Source organism: Mastigoproctus giganteus, chromosome 2, assembly GCF_048544385.1.
Source record: "Mastigoproctus giganteus isolate SK-2022 chromosome 2, ASM4854438v1, whole genome shotgun sequence".
Taxonomy (NCBI): Eukaryota; Metazoa; Arthropoda; class Arachnida; order Uropygi; family Thelyphonidae; genus Mastigoproctus; species Mastigoproctus giganteus.
The window spans coordinates 244,204,033-244,220,666 of NC_143576.1; the positions used below are offsets into that span (position 1 = coordinate 244,204,033).

Here is a 16,634-nt window from a genome sequence, read left to right on the forward strand (position 1 = left end):
AGGTATAGTTTACATTTAAGGGTTGTTAATTAGTTGATAAAATAATTAATTGAAATAAAATATAATTTCCAAATACATCAATATAGTATTTATACTCAGGAATCCGGAAGAAAGGTGATGCAGTTGCTTTATGAATGATGCAGGTAATACATGAATGAACTAAAACAACGTATTGAAATAACCTTCTGTATATGAAAAAAGTAAAGTATCAGTAGTTTCTCTAAGATGTTTTTCATGCAGATGAAAATTACATTTGGCTTAAATTACATTACTAATCTACTTATAATCACAATATATGGTGTGTGTATATATGTATGCATCCTCATACATACCTGTCTAATAAATGCAGATTTTATTTGGAAAACAACCCACAGAAGCATTTAAACTAATTATTTAATATATTATCTGTTAGCCTATTTTTTATTGATTTTAAATATTTAATATATTATCTGGTAGCCTATTTTTTATTGATTTTAAATATTTAATATATTATCTGGTAGACTATTTTTTTTTATTGATTTTAAATATGAATGAATGATGCAAAAGAAAACAGAAAATATTTTCTTCTTAGCATGATGAAAATGCATCAGAGTGACTTTTTTCATATTCCGTTATTATAATCTAAGCACTTTTTTCTTTTACTAAATGCCTTAGTAACAATATAAAAAACAACAGCAATTTTTGATAAATTTCTTAAAGGAAAAAAAAATCCCAACATGTTTGTATTTGCAGCTTTATATTAAATGCATACACATTCACAAAGAGCTAAGTCTGATCTCAAAATATAACAAATCTGAGTGAAAATAAAGTGGGAAGGCTTAAAGGTGAATCTTAATTATGTTAATGAATGCATGTGATAGACTGCTGACACATCACTTTATCAAAAAAGGTTAGTCAACATGTTATTAACTAGAATAACGAGTCTACATAAGTAAACAGAATTTCTTCTAAATAAAACTACTATAGATAAATAAAATATTTAAGGCACAAATAGTCTTTATACTACTTATCATGTAAAATAATAAGCAGAATAAATGGTACAGTAAATGATGTTTCTAAAAAATGCATACAAAACTTTACAAAAACACAAATAATGACTAAAAATAGCCAACTATATCTCTTTATAACAATTCCCTCAGCAAATAGTTTCCAGTATTTTCCTACAAATCTGAAAGATAAGGCAACACTATACAAACAACCATAATCAAGTTATATAAATGTTTTGTTATATTTTTTTGTAGTTTCAAAATATTTCAAAGTAATTCAAAATAGTTTCAAGCCTTGATCTCAAAATCTTTATCCACGAAAAATATAACAGAATATTTTTATCACTTAAGACAAATTTTTATTTAAAAGTTCAAACCAGATTATAAGTTTAATAAGCATCAAACCAAGCAGCTGCATGTTATTATTGTTGGAAGAAGTAACATTTTAAAACCTTGTGTCAGCTTTTTTTTTTTTGCATAAAAAGTTGAACCTTGCACTCCCTAATTTTAATGTTTTTAAATACAAAAAATTTTGTGTCATCAAAAAAAAGTATTAGGACCATACAGATATCTATCATGTAACTGGATAGATAATTGATATGTTTAATGTTTGCTTGAAACAAGGAGTTTCTGACTTGTATCTTTAGATCCAAGAAATCTGAAAATGGCAACAGCTGTATAACAACAAAACTAAAACAATTAGACCGAGTTGCACTAGGTGCAAGAATTGGCAATAGCAAGCAAACACAAAATATTAGTTGCATTGTGCGCTTGCAAAGTACACGTTCTTACCCTTCTTTAAAGAAGCTTTTTTTGCTTCTCAACATAATCATAAAAGTAAAACTTAAAAAAAAAATATATATCTTTTATTTCATGTCACTGGGCAGGTTTTCCACTGGTTACAAGTATTCAACTTGCAAATGGCCTTAAATTAGAAGTGTTTCTAAATGCATGATTGTATGGTAAGTAGAGGAAAGGAGGGAAAGGGGGTCGGTTCTGGAAGTAAAAAATGGCGAGTAGAAAGTATAAGGAGAGAAACCGTGGGTAAACAGAAGAGATATCGGGGTTGTGCATTTAAAATCTTCTCTGTTTGTTCCCCAATAACATAATATACTAGCTAAAAGCAGGCAGCCAGTAGTTATCAAAAGTTTACCTTCGAACAGATTCCTGAACAATACTACACGTGGACATAAATAACTCAAACACAAGTGGGACACTAGTACAAGTAAATGTGGCTAAGTTACATCAGGAATGCTTTTGCTGTGATACAGTGTTCTGTGTACAGAAGCTCATAACACAGCATTCTAATTGGTACAAACTTCTCTAATGAAGGAAGCCATTTGTGCCCAGTAGTCCACAAAGTTGCCAATAACAACAACGGAACATTGTACACCTGGTCCTTTTTGTGTCTGATTTGGCTGTGGCTCTGGCACATAACTGAAGCACGCACACAAACCTAGTGATTTCTATTCTACTGCCATAATATGGACTGGGTATCCCACTGGTCGCAGCGACTAGCCCAGTAATGTTCTATCTTCATTATTCTTCTTACAAATATTTTCATATGACTTGATCATTTTCTTTAGGAGAAGCTGGGCAGCCCTGAAAGAGCTGAAAGCTCTTGAGGTGCAGCTGATAAAAGGAACACGGAGTGAGGAAGGACTGACAAAGTCACTGTGATGTGAGGTATATTGCAAGAGTGAGGTATCTTTGGGAGTAACTTCAATTGATTTGGCCGGACAGATGACATCATGCTGCTTTCAGCTGGTGGCTCTAAGAGCCAGAGATATTTTAAAGCCACAGAGTTTGCTCGCACCGCTGCCACTGCGTGTGGAGACTCACTCAGAAACCACTTTCAGTGGTTTTTGTAATTACCCTGGAAGGACAGTGAACACCACATATTTGCAATGTTTTTCATGTTCTATGGACAAGTAGCTGTCTGTGGCTCCGAAGTAACAGAAGATGACAGAGAAAGGTCTTCTGCTTCTTCCATTTCTTCTACTTCATCATCGGGATGGCTTGTTGTAACATCTGGTGGCTCGTCAGCAATATGATGATGATGACGATATAAAGTTAGGTCAGTGCTACTTGCTAGGTGAGTTTCATCTGTTCCAGGCTCTTGCTTAATATGCATTCCACTGCTACTGTTTCTATCAGAATAAAAGGGAAAAAAATTAGTCTTTTTAAGCTAAATCATCATGTAAAATTAATAAAAAAGAAAGCTGAAAAAGATATTTTTGTGTAAAAAAAAAAAAAAAAAAAAAAAATCCCTCCAAAATGTATATTATAATTCAAAACAACCTCTTTAATTTTCAAGCATTTTAGAAATAGAGAAAATTTTATATTTTCCATTATGTTTATTCTTTAATGGACAAAAAGCCAACCAAATTTGGCAGTATAGTCTTTGGAGGATGAAGAATCACACAAAAAACAAAATTAGTTGCAAAAATAACCACTACAGAAAAGTTGTGCTGTGAAAGATTTTCATACTCTACTTTACCCATATATAAATATGAATAGAAGACATAAGATAATGCAGATAAGAATACTGAAGTGTTGGGCACACAATGCCTCTCATCTTACTAGTATTTGCTTAACTGAAGCTCTACCAGAATGGAAGCAATGCAACAGCAGTGATTTGGGAATATGGGTGTTGCAAGTACCCGTGAAGAGGTCTGATGACACCATGTGGTACCAGAAAAATGATTACAGAGTTCAAATAAACAAGGTTTAGGAGTGAAGTCAGGAAAAGGATGCAAACCCCTCAACCAAGAAGGGGGAAATGAAAATCTGCAGGCATGGAAATAATGTGCACTGGTGCTGTGGAAATAATACGCACTGGTTCTGCCTTCTGGTGCTAATTCGAGCACACTACTGTAGAGTAATGGAATCAGCACCAGTAGGCAGAAGTGATGCATGTGTGGCAGCAATATGGCTGGATATCTCATATGCAACAGTATAAAAGGTATTGCATAAGGTTTTGTGGTTCTACCCATACAAATGTGAGTAACAGTTGTAAGTGTGTGATTCTGAAATTCAGCCAACAGTTCCTCTCAATGTCTTGTATATAAATGAAGGTAGACACTGAGTGGTTATGGAGTAGTCTTTGGGGAGATGAAGCCCATTTAAATTTGAATGGGTCTGTGAGCATTCAAAAACTGCAGCATTTAGTCACAGAACCAACTCTATGCAATAAACTCTTATAAGCACATAAGGTCATATGCTATGGTTTCACTTCTACCTTATTTTTTTTAAAGAAAAGTGTTCTACCAGCCCTGTAGCAAGCTAGTGACTATTTTCATTATACAACTAAAGTAGCAAAATTAGTATTAGTGGCAAATGATGCAAGATGGCAAGCTTATAAGCATGTCAAGAATGTAAAGAAAATAGAATTAAAATTTTTAAACTAACCATTATACTTTTTATGATAATTTAACCAAACAAATAGTGAGGTGAGTTACTTAAAAAGAAGCTCTTCTTATTTTTGATATTAAATAAAGGCATGCGTTAAAAATATGTCTAGGTTTTGTCATTGTTTTATTTTATTACATCATTAATATGTTAATTTATTAAAGTTTCAAGAGACAAAATTCAGCATTTAGAAACTCACCACCCCCTATATCTGTTACTGCAATTTATGGAGTTATGACAGCAAGGGAACTGTCAGTTATTTGTAGGAAGTGCATTCTTACAATAAGAAAAATATTTTGCAGACTTTTAGAACAAGATAGCATGTTAGAGAAGCAACAAGAGAAAGCGATACTCTTGATCTGATTATCAGCAGCAAATCTTCATGCATTAAGAACCTGCAGGTAAAGGCCCCCTCTGGGTGGCAGTGATCACAATGTGGGACTTACTTAAAGACAACCACTGTCATGGGTAAAGGGAAGGGCTTTTTCTTCCATAACGGTGGTTATAGTGGTCTGAGACAGTTTTTAAATTCTATACAGTGGGACCATCTGATGATGTTTCCAGCAGCAGCATATGCTAAATGGGAGGCATTCAGGAAAGTAATCATAGAAGCTACCAGACTTTTTATACCAACTAAAAAATACCATTCCAGGCTTAGACCTAAATGGACATCAGATGAACTGATGAGAAGAAAAATGCATGGGATGAATAAAAATTATCTGGGGATAAAGAAGCTTGTGGTAGATATAAACTAGTCTGTAATCAAGTCACAAAGATGGTTAGGCAAGCTAAGGCAGATTATGAGAAGTCTCTGGCAAAGACTTCTTTAGTTATATTAACAGTAGAAGGAAGGGGTGAATCACATTGGACCACTTTACGACGATGGTTTAACTATTGATGATACTACTCAGGATGCTGAGAACCTGAATTATTTAGAAATATTTTCATCTATGAGTAGCAATCCAGTTATGAAGTAGACCTCCACAATATGAGAGATGCTAAATGATGTGCAATAGTATAGACCAGCCGGTGGTTTGTGAACCCTGGCATTTCGAGAAAGTGTTCCAGGGGGTTCACACTAAATATTCTGTAATGGCATCTGCTTAGATTTACACAGCATGCACGACAGGATGTTAGTGGGGGGGGAGGATTGGGTGTGAATGTGCTGATATGTATTGTAAGTTTTCAGACAAACTCCAGTAAACATTGCTAGTTGCTGCACTGTGCTATATTGTGTTGGATTTGAACGTTCTACAGTATTAATAACTAATAATAAACAAAGATAGAATAAATTAAATATAAAGTAAAGAATGGCTAATGAAAGAAACCACACCTCCCACAATTCCCTTTAATTGGTTTACTATCTTACAGTATATCATGTTAAATAAATGTTTTCCATAATAAATACTTAGTAACACTTAGGTACTTAGTAATAATTTTATATTATTACACAATATCACTTATAAAAACATAGTACTGGAAATATTTTATAATAAAAATTCAGACCTATTATACGATTTCAGAGAATATAGGCTTAGTGTTGTGTGATAAAAATATTATGTTGAAAGGGGTTCCAGAGTCAAAAAAGGTTGGAAACTGCTGGTATAGACCAAGGCAATCCTTGAGCTAGAGCCTCAAACTATGATAAGATTAACTAAACGGACAAGTTAGCACAATTGCATCATGTTAGTACATAGTGAATCCTGAAGTAGGATTCACTACATAAAAAGTAAAAGGTAAAGTGCAGCCATTATCAACCCACTGCAGGATGGAAGCCTCCTCAACAATTCATGCTGAGGGAAATGGACCATAATCTGCCACGCTGGTCCGGTGCAGGTTGGCAGATTGACCGTATTCAGCAGTCAGGGGCTTGAACCCCGGTCTACTCAAAGAGCATGTGCTACTGCACTCCCGCTCCTGACCATTCGGCTACAGAGGCCAAATTCACTACATACTACATACTAAATGATAAGGCATCAGTTTAGTTATATCTCATATTGTGAAAACCTTCATGAGTTACCCTGATATTGAACTACCTCAAAAAAGCAACACTTCACCAATGGAGAAGACTAATGTTACTTATTCTCAGTGGATACCACCACCCAGATGACACTGTTTCAAGGCTTGTTGGCCTCTCCTCGGTGGGCAGGAGGTAGACAAGTATGTGGGAGTGTTTTTTTAATAATAATAATAAGAAGAAATGTAGAAAGCAACAAATATATTATGTTGGATATATATTAATTATATTTATTTTCAGTGATTTTGATATTATAATGTCGGAACTTCTAAGCAGCTGACTATATTTTATTTTTAGGGCATGCTTGGTCTCAGACAACTGAAATAATGCATTATTAATTATCATCCATAAAAAGAATGACAGAAGTGATTTAAGACCAGACCCAGACAGATGGTTGACAATGCTGGTGAGTATGGGCTTGGCACACCCAGTGTTCTGAGCTGGATATCATAATTCTTCTCTTTCTTGGTGATTCCCTTCTACTCTCTCTCTCAAAGTAACTCAAATTTTTTTTTTGGCTGGTGCAGCATAAGCCTCAGGCTTCCTTGCACCATATGGCTAATAATAATAATAATTTTCAAATTTAAAATTATCAGACATTTAAAGTAAAAGCTAAAACAATTATTTCATTACGTAATTTATCTGGATGGTACAGAATACATTCTTGGCAATACCCAAGAAATACATAAATGCTTGCAAATTGCAAATATTTGTGTACTTGCAAATTCCTCTACCCTCCAAAAAAAATATACCTTTCATTTAAAAGCTTGCTGGTTACAAGTTGCTCACTAAAAATACTAGAATCATGGTACCAGAGCTAACACTGACCACCACCACAAGGATGTCATCATCTGGCTGGTTAATTTAGCTAATTTATGCTTTGGTCAATGAAAGCATAAATTCAGTGCAGAACTGCATAGTAGGTAATGAATATAGTATACATTTTTAGGATGAAAGAATCTTTTTTTTTTTTTTTTTTGTTAGTTTTTGGCGCACCAGCTTCTGTGGCCATAATGCACCTCCCAAAGTTTTTGCATTTTACTGTGATCCAAGCCCAAAGCGGGATTCGAAACTGCGACCGTTGGGTTGCCAGGCAGGCACTTTACCCACCTGGCTAGCCTGGTCGGCGATGATGAAAGAAGCATGCTATAAATAAAGTTGAATGTGCATAGACCTACAACTCTCAGCATAACAATCTGATTGTTATACTGAGAGTTGTAGGTCTGTTTTTTTTTGAGATAAAAAGTGACATTACAGTTTGAAATAATAAGACACAAGCCATTCTATTTATTTGCATCATGGCCTTAGTTACCAATGAGCCATAAATTCTATTTACAGGTGACCCCCACTTAATGAGATAACTCGTTCTGGAAAAACAGAGCACTAAGTGAATTAGCACTAAGCAAGCACCGCATTCCCAATAAGATAACATATAAATTTGTGAGTCGCGGTCTATACCACCGTGACTCAGAAATAATAAATGGTAGTGAAAAGATGCCAAATGTCAGTCAAAATATTTAATATTAAAAATCTGTACATATAAAATATTCTCCATTACATACGTATATAATTATGTGGTAAGTAACTACATTACGTATCAAAATTAAACTTAAAATGCCAATTAAAATTACAAATTTATTAATCTGATGGCCCTGGGCTGTCGAGTTTTGCATCTTTGGTCGATTTTGGTTTGTACTTTGGCCCTCTTCCTAGTAAACTAAAAGGGGTTTTACTTTAATTCCCCACAGTGTTATCACTCAACAATAAAGTCAACCGATCCTTTTCTGCTTTGAAGCCTGGCATGTTTTTTTTTTTTCATTCGATATGAAACTTCTTTTAGGCATTTGTTTCCAAAAAAGTCCTGTTTCATCTATGTTAAAAACTTATTGAGAAGTATAACACCTCAATAATTTTAAGTTCTTTTTTGAAAGTTTCTGCCCCTTGATCTGCACTTACAGCTTCTCCCTGAATTTTAAATCTATCAAACCAGCCCTTACTAGCTTTAAATGGTTCCACATTTTTTTTTTTTTTTTTTTAAGGTGAGCTTTCTTCAGATCATCATCATATAGGCTAATCACTTTTTATTTAATAATATTTAATTTAATGGAATTGTGCTTTGGATATTATCTTCAATAAAATTATTTAGAAGTCTCTCCATTTCAATTATAATAGCTGGCCTAGCCATAACCAATTTAATAAAAATAAATTTTCTGTTTATACTCCGGCACGACAACCAAGTCAGTAGAGTTTACAATAAATCGTCAATACAAATATTTATCGTATTTAGTAGTCACGGGCTTGAACCCCGGTCCACTCAAGGAACGCATGCTATGCACTCTCGCTCCTGACCACTGGGCTACATCAGGCCTTTAGTTGTTTGCAGTGGGACAACTGTCTTTCCAGCTGCTAAAATTAATTCTTTATTTTTTATAATTGTTCTTAAAGTTGAATCTGGAAGTCCTAAATGATTGCACACATCTACTTGTCATTGAACGGAATTGATTCACTTCAAAATGTATAATTTAATTTTCAAATTCAGCCTTTTTCTTACCTTAGTAGGCTTCGTACTGCATCCAGACTTTGTTGCTTTTTAATTCTTATCTGCCATTATTAATCTTTGAAAATGTAACTGCATTTTCAAAGATTAATAATTAAGATTAATAAATATTAATAATATCTACATTAATACAATAATACAATATTCAAGTAAACTGTCCCTTACTTAACGCTGTACTGAGTGTTGACTAGACTTCAGATAAATGCATATAACGCAAATATTACAAGCAATATACTTGATCATTTTTTTTTTAAATGTTGATCTTGGAACTAAGTAACAAGCCACCATACTGCAATTAAATTAGCATGGAAGAAAATTTCACTGAGCAGGGGAAAAATTTTTAATGCTGTTTTGCTATTCATTTTCAAGCTATCGACTACATCAGATGAAACGTTTTCGTTAACCACATCAAAAATTTAATCTGTACACTGGTAAAAGAGCATTATAGTGAGTTGTGACAGCATTAGAGTGAGATATGGGTTATAATATAAGAACAGCATTATAGCGAATCAGTGTAGAGTGAACCACGTTATAACGAGGTCCTGCTGTATTATATTATCTATAATTATCTTTGCATTGTGTACAATTCAAATTTTCCCATGATTATAACTGTAATTATATTAGTATAACAAATAGTATACCATGTTATTCTATAGTTATTTATTTCTCTGTTTGTTTGTTTTTTTAAGTTTATATTTGAAATTAATAAAACAAATCAAATCAAATCAGTCAATCAATATCAATAAAATCACTGTTTTCTCATGATATCTGTAATACACTGAATGGTGTTGATCAATCATTCTGTCAACTAACAGACACAGTTTTGTTGTTTACCATAAGGCTGTCATCCCATTCAGTGATACAGAAATATTTGATAAATATTTCTGTATCACTGAATTTATTCTTTAACATCTCATACTATTTACTAACTGGAGAGTCAGAGCTCACTGCTTTAGGCATGGTAAAACAACTCCATAGATAACTCAGCGGAATATTGACTGATGATTCTTATCACACTGCAAATTACTGGAAATATAATAGTGGTACTCACATAGTACTATCTCCTGCCATTGTGTGGGTAATCATATCTACAACATAGCGTTCTGCATCATTCAGAGGGCCTGTTCCCGATGACACAGGAGTTGTGCATCCAGGAGTTGGAGTTCTTGTAGGAGTGGAATTTGGTGTTGTTGGTGCAGCACTGCTATAAACTGCAGAAGGATTTAGGAAGGAAAGGTTACTTTCTGCTAAGGCTGCCTGAAATTACAAAGGGCAAATGTTATGATTTGCAGAATATCTATCCTAACAAATGTTATTAATCCATATGTACAGAAGTATAATTAAGGAAAAAAAATATATATTTTTTAGTATTTATTCAGAGTGCTCATAATTACACTGTTTTGATGATAAAACAATAATATCATAAGTAGGTCAAAAAAATTTCAAAATATAATTTTGAAAATTTCAACATATATATATAAAGTGCTATGCAAGGATTTATGGGCATGATCAATCCTCATTACGATACAACTCTCACAGTGAGCCCTCCTGCTGCTACCATACGTGGTTATTAATAGGGGATCAATAAGCAATAAATAACATTCCACTCTGAGGGAAAATTCTAGTCCATAAACAATTCTTGTGGGGTGGGTTAACTTGAAATTCTCCTCCCTAAAGCATCCCAGATATGTTCGATAGGGTTTGAGACTGGGAATCTGGCAGGCTACTCCAAAAGAACAAAAAGAGAGAAGCTGGTTTCATCAGGTATCTGTTCAACTCTTCCTTAGTAATAAACACTTCCTTAATAAATTTTTGGCTAAAAGAGAATTTTTTCATATCCAATCTATAGTTATCAGTTCTTAATTTACTCATGCCTTTAAAAAGCTTAATAGTTAAATCAGGTCCCCGTGTAGATATTTGGTCTCCTCCCTTTCTCTCTCTAAGAATGCTTCTATATCAATAACTAACTTTGCTACTTTTCACTGCACATTTTCCAGCAGATCAACATCCTTTCCAAAATGAGAGTTCCAAACCAGTTTGTGCTACCATCTATTACAAGTCATGTCTAGTACTATTTGGAAACAGATAAGATGGTAGTACATACTGGAAAATTTCAAGGCAATTCATATATTAACGGATGCATTATTCAAAACTACCTCTAAAATACAGTGTGTGCATGTGTGTGTGTGTATATATATATATATATATATATATATATATATACACACACACACACATATACAATAACGGACAAGAAGATTTCCTGTCCGTCACTGCTGGGTGGTTTAGGTAGGAGTCAGTTAATGTACATCAACTTTGCTTTGTTCTTCCTTTTGGCAGTGATGGAAATTGAATATGGAAATATTGAATATGGAAATAGATTATGGAAATTGAATACAGGATTATTTTTAAGAAACCCGTATATATTAACAATTTTAAATCATAATATCGTGTCATAAATTTAGTTTCATATAATGTATTAATTTGATGTGAGTGAGTGTCAGGCTGAAGAACTTTCTATAAAAAGGTATGAGTTAAATCTCTTATATTTTTCAAATATATATATATACAGTCGGACCTCTCTTTAGTGAACTTCGACATAGAGAATTTTTCTATTTAGCAAATTTTTTTGATTTTCCCTTGGCCATTACATTGAAAATAGTTTCCATATGATAAAGAAAATTTCCATATAATGAAGTGATTTCAAGACACCTGGGTATGCACTGTTTGCACCTCTGGCCTTTATGCAATAAAGCTGTAGAAAGCAGGAATTAAGAGCTAAAAGGATTAAGAATTAATACCTTTAGATTTTAAGAGCTAAAGTTATTAATTCTTAAGAGAAAGAATTAGGAGCTAAAACATTCCACAATTTAGTGGTGCCCATAAAACCTATACAACCACCACCACCTTAAAAAAGTGGCGGTGATATAACTTCCTCTACTGTACCGAGAAGTTGCACTGGTCAACTACTATGTGTCCACAGACACTGGCAAAGATTAAGGCATATTTTTAATATGGACATTGGTTCTGGTCAACTTGTTTTCTACTGTAAGCACCCTATTAGAGAATTAGGAGAGAGTGATTTTTCTTTATCCTAGAAATTCATCGGTTGTCTGGTAGAAATGAGTAATCCATACTTTCTCTAAATCTCACCTGTCTCTGTTTACATGGTGAGTACAAGTAGTCCCTAAATCAGTTTTGTTTTAGCTGCTGTTAAAGTAACCTTACAATGTCTAAGAAGAAATTGTTGAGCCTAGTGAAAAAAACTGAAGTGCTTAATAGTGTAGATCACATCATTAAAAAAAGGAATCGCTTTATAATTTGGTATCCCTGCCAGTAGTGTGGCAACCATTCTGAAAAACCATGTTTCGATTCTTAAACTGTTTATGGAAATGGGACGTAGTCAGAAGTGTGCGAAAAATTAGGAAGATGTAGATGAAGCCAATTTTAAGTGTGTGAAGTTGAATCAGGACCAAAATATGTCAATAACCAGGGCCATTAATAAAAGCAAAGGCAATGGAGTAAACATCTTTTCTGGGGCATAAAACATTCCAAGCCAGTTCTGGTTGGCTGAAAAAATTTAAAAAGCACCATGGCTTATTTGAAAAAGTTATTTCTAGTGAAATTGGAGTTGTAACTGTAGCTACGAGCCCAAAGACATATTCAACGTTGATGAAACAGAAATATTTTTTAAATGTTTGCTGAACAAGACACTGACTGTTAAAGGTGATCAATGCTTAGGTAATAAAAATAGTAAGGAGAGAATTACAAGCTTAGTTGGTGCAAATATGGCTAGTAATGAAAAAGTTAAGCTTTTAGTAATAAGCAAAAGTAAACAATCCCAATGCTTCAAAGGAGTCAAGTCATTAGAATTGGACTACAACTATAACAAATAATCTTGGATGACAAGTGAAATTTTTGAACAGTGGATGTTAAATCTCGATAGAAAGATAGAAAAAAGATAAACAGAAAAATCACATTGATTGTTGACAATTGCCCCGCCAACCTTCAGTCGGCAATTTTGAAACATACAAGTGTGACGTTTGTTTTCTTCCCTCTGAACACCTTATCTAAACTGCAACCAATGGACCAAGGCATTATCAAGAATTTAAAAATGCACTACCAAAAGGTACATACTAAAAAAAACTAAAAAAAATTATACTGAAAATAGAAAGCAACCAACCTATAGATTCTGTTATAGATTTGCAGATGTGCATATCAGGGTTGGCAAAAGTGTAGATTCAAGATGTGATGGAAAAAAGATTAAGAATTGTTTCACAAAAGCAGGCTTTGCTAAATCACCAATTACCAGGGATGAGAGGGATGAACTGTTACAAGATATTGAACAATCTTGGGAAGAACTTCAAGCAAGAGGTTTGATCAGTGGAGAAACTGTTCTCAACGAATTTTTAGTAGTTGATAATGTCATAGTAGATGAATATCTGAGTGACTCCAATATTTTGGAGGGTATTCAAAGAACTAGTGAAAATATTGATGATGAGTTATATGAAAATAAGGGCAACATTACACCTTCCAAACACGAAATCTTGGCAGCATTTGAAACTTTGTGTCGAGCCTGTCAGTGTGAAGAAAATGTGCCGCAAAATATATTTGAGTGTTTAAACAAATGTGAACATTTTATAAATGATGTACAGTAAAATTCAGTGTACAACAACAAAAAAAAAAAAAAAAATCATAAATATTTTGAAATAATTCTTAAGGTACTAATATATTGTGCACATCATTTCTTAATATGTAGGTATTAATAAATTCATTGTTTTAAAATGTTAGAAAATTTATTCATTCAATCTTATTTTTGATTTATTTCCTATCTTTTACTATATTTCTGAATGTTGAATTGCAGTATTTTCCATTGTTAAAAAGGTCATATTTCTTTATAACGAAATTTCTGTTCAACAAATTTTTTCAAGCAAACGATCAATTTTGTTATATAGAAGTCCAACGGTATATATATACACATATATACATATACACTCACACATACATACACACATATATAAATGTGTACACACTTCAGAATCCATATATGAAAAATGTACATGTGTGTGTACTTAATCTAGAAAGGGTTAACTTTTGCACATGAATGTAACTACAGCAGTGAGTGAAAAAGCCTTTACAAAATTTCTCTTGACACTGGATCTTTACAAAGTAGCAGAAAGAAGCAGAGCTACTATGCAATAAAGAAATAAAGATTCTCAGGTAGATCAAAATATAACTTGGTACAACATTTTTATAGAATACATGGTTAACAAGCAATAACACAATAATGCAAATAAAAATGTGATCGGAAAATTTTTATTCAAATAATCTGCATACTTGGCACATGTGGAATATGACACCATTCTACTGAAACTATATTTAGAAGTTCCAAAAGTAACTTTTAAGTGTATTACTGTCCTCTTTATTTATCTTTGCATGTATTGCTGTTCAGCAATTTCCAGAGGAATTTTGTAATCAATCTCACTACCCCCCCCCCCTGCTTTCAACATTATTCATTGACTTCTTCATCCATTTTCTGTACATCAAATCAGTATTTTTAGACTTTGCCAGGGCTGATTTATAAACTAGATACACTGGTCAAATTCCTGTATATCACTGACAGAACTTCATGAGCTGTCCTAGCAGCCTGTTTACACTATTCAGGGAAGTTCATGTCACTCTGCATAATTACGTCTAGGTCTTTTTTCTTCTCAATTATTTCTAGTTTGGTACTGCTGAAATGGTATGTTATCCTGGGATTACTGCTACTCAAATACAGTATCTTGCAGTTATCAATATTAAAGTTCAGTTGTCATTTTTCAGCCCACCTCTATAATTTATCGAGGTCTTGTTGAAACAGCATACTCTGATTCATGTCATTAATCACTATGTCCACCTTTTTATCACCAGTCATCAGTATTTTAAGTTTGATGTCTAGTCATCACTAGACATCAAACTTAAAATACCTATACTGATACTATTATTAAATATTAAAAACAGTAGGAGGAAAAAAACTCATTAATGTGGAATAGTATCAAAAGCTTTACAGAAATCCAAGCACACAATGTCAATGCACCCATCTGGGACACCATTCAACATTATTTCATGAAGAGCAGTGCCCATTAAATTTCCTTTCTCTCTTACCATTCCACTATCCCTTTATCCATATCAGTAACTTCCCCTAATGCCATAGTGCTATAAAGCCTTTCCCCGACCACTAAGATGCTACCCATTTTATGACATTGTGATCACTAGTTAATGGCACCTCACTACCCTGATACATCCTTTATAGCTATTTAAACAAATCTGCCCTGTGATCTGTAACTGCTGGCTATTGTGTCTTCAGTATCTCTTTTCAAAAATATTGTTATTTTGAGGTCATACGTACCCTTCCCTGAAGAAGGGTACAAGTATAATCTTGGTCTATGCCATTAACCTGTACTTCTCCAATGGTTTGCCGATCCCCTTTCCAACTAGCAGTTTCCTTGCAAACTTAAGGGAGTCTCCTTTATGACTTCAGCAAAGATCCTTGCACCTCAGTTTAAGTGGATTTCATCTTTATTAAATACATTCCTTCTACCAACTAGGGCAAGTCAGTTAGGAAAAATCTCATTATATAAGTCTTGTGGAATCCCCCAAATCCAGCATTCTCACAAGATTCTCATCATATAATCCCTTTTTCCCAGACAGAAGGGGTTATATGATGATTCTCATCATATATTCCCTCATGGGGGTAATTGTGCAGGCAGATATGAAGTTCTCTGAGCAGTGCAGACAGGCTGCAAGAGTAGCTCATGGTGTCTTGTCAATGATATACAGGAATTTTTCTAGCAGGGATAAGGAGGTGATTATTCCCTTGTATAAGGTAATGGTCAGGCCACACCTTGAGTACTGTATACAGGTCTGGAGGCCTCATTTCAAGAAGGATGTAGAGCTGCTGGAATGAGTACAGAGAAGGGCAACAAGATTAGTGAATGGAACAAAGGGTTGCTCTTATGAAGAAAGGCTTAAGTTTTGAAAATTACAGTGTCTGGAGACTAGGCACTGGCGAGGTGATCTGATAGAGATGTATAAAGCCTTGAATGGTTTGAGCATGCTCAATGCCAATGGGATTCTTCCTCTTGCTCAGAATAATCACCTGAGAGGGCATAAATTCAAATTGAGAAAAGACAGATGTAGGATAGATGTGCGGATATTTGCCTTTAGCCAGCAGGTAGTTGGTTGGTCGAACAGACTTCCATCCCTTGTTGTGGAAGTTGATAGCCTAAATAAATTTAAGGCTCAGCTGGACAGGTATTTCGAATGAATGGAGGGGTGGGTGAAATGTGAGTGGGGTTTTTTTTTTTTGGCTGATGCTGCATAAGCTTGCTTTCTTGCATCATATGCCTCTACTAATGCTAATGTTAACGCTAATGCTAATGTTAACGCTAATGCTAAGTCTGTCATATCTGGGAAAAACTGAAAATGCTATAATATTTTGACCTATCTTGTAGCATTTTTCCAGCATGGTCTTCAGTTTATTTTTGTTTAATATCATTAGTTCATGTAAGGTAACCAAAATCCCTCCACCCTTTTACTTCCCTTAAGAAATGGCAGCTGGTTAGTAACATCATCAATTTGCACACCTGCTGGACATATTTTGGTTTTGTTCATAATGGCAACC

At 34.0% G+C, this 16,634-nt stretch overlaps 1 protein-coding gene across 7 annotated transcripts in view; it reads right to left on the reverse strand.

Annotated features, from left to right (window-relative positions):
* Positions 1-1,526: 1,526 nt before the first annotated feature.
* LOC150090338 (forkhead box protein P4-like) overlaps positions 1,527-16,634 on the reverse strand; it is a 482,373-nt gene continuing 467,265 nt past the window's right edge. For all 7 annotated transcript variants that reach the window (XM_090389816.1, XM_090389817.1, XM_090389811.1 and 4 more), the window contains 2 exons: positions 10,023-10,228; positions 1,527-3,136 (listed from right to left, as the gene is read on the reverse strand). In XM_090389816.1, the coding sequence (XP_090245942.1) occupies positions 2,908-3,136; positions 10,023-10,228 (435 nt within the window). In that variant the 3' untranslated portion in view covers positions 1,527-2,907. The remainder of the gene's footprint in view (positions 3,137-10,022; positions 10,229-16,634) is intronic.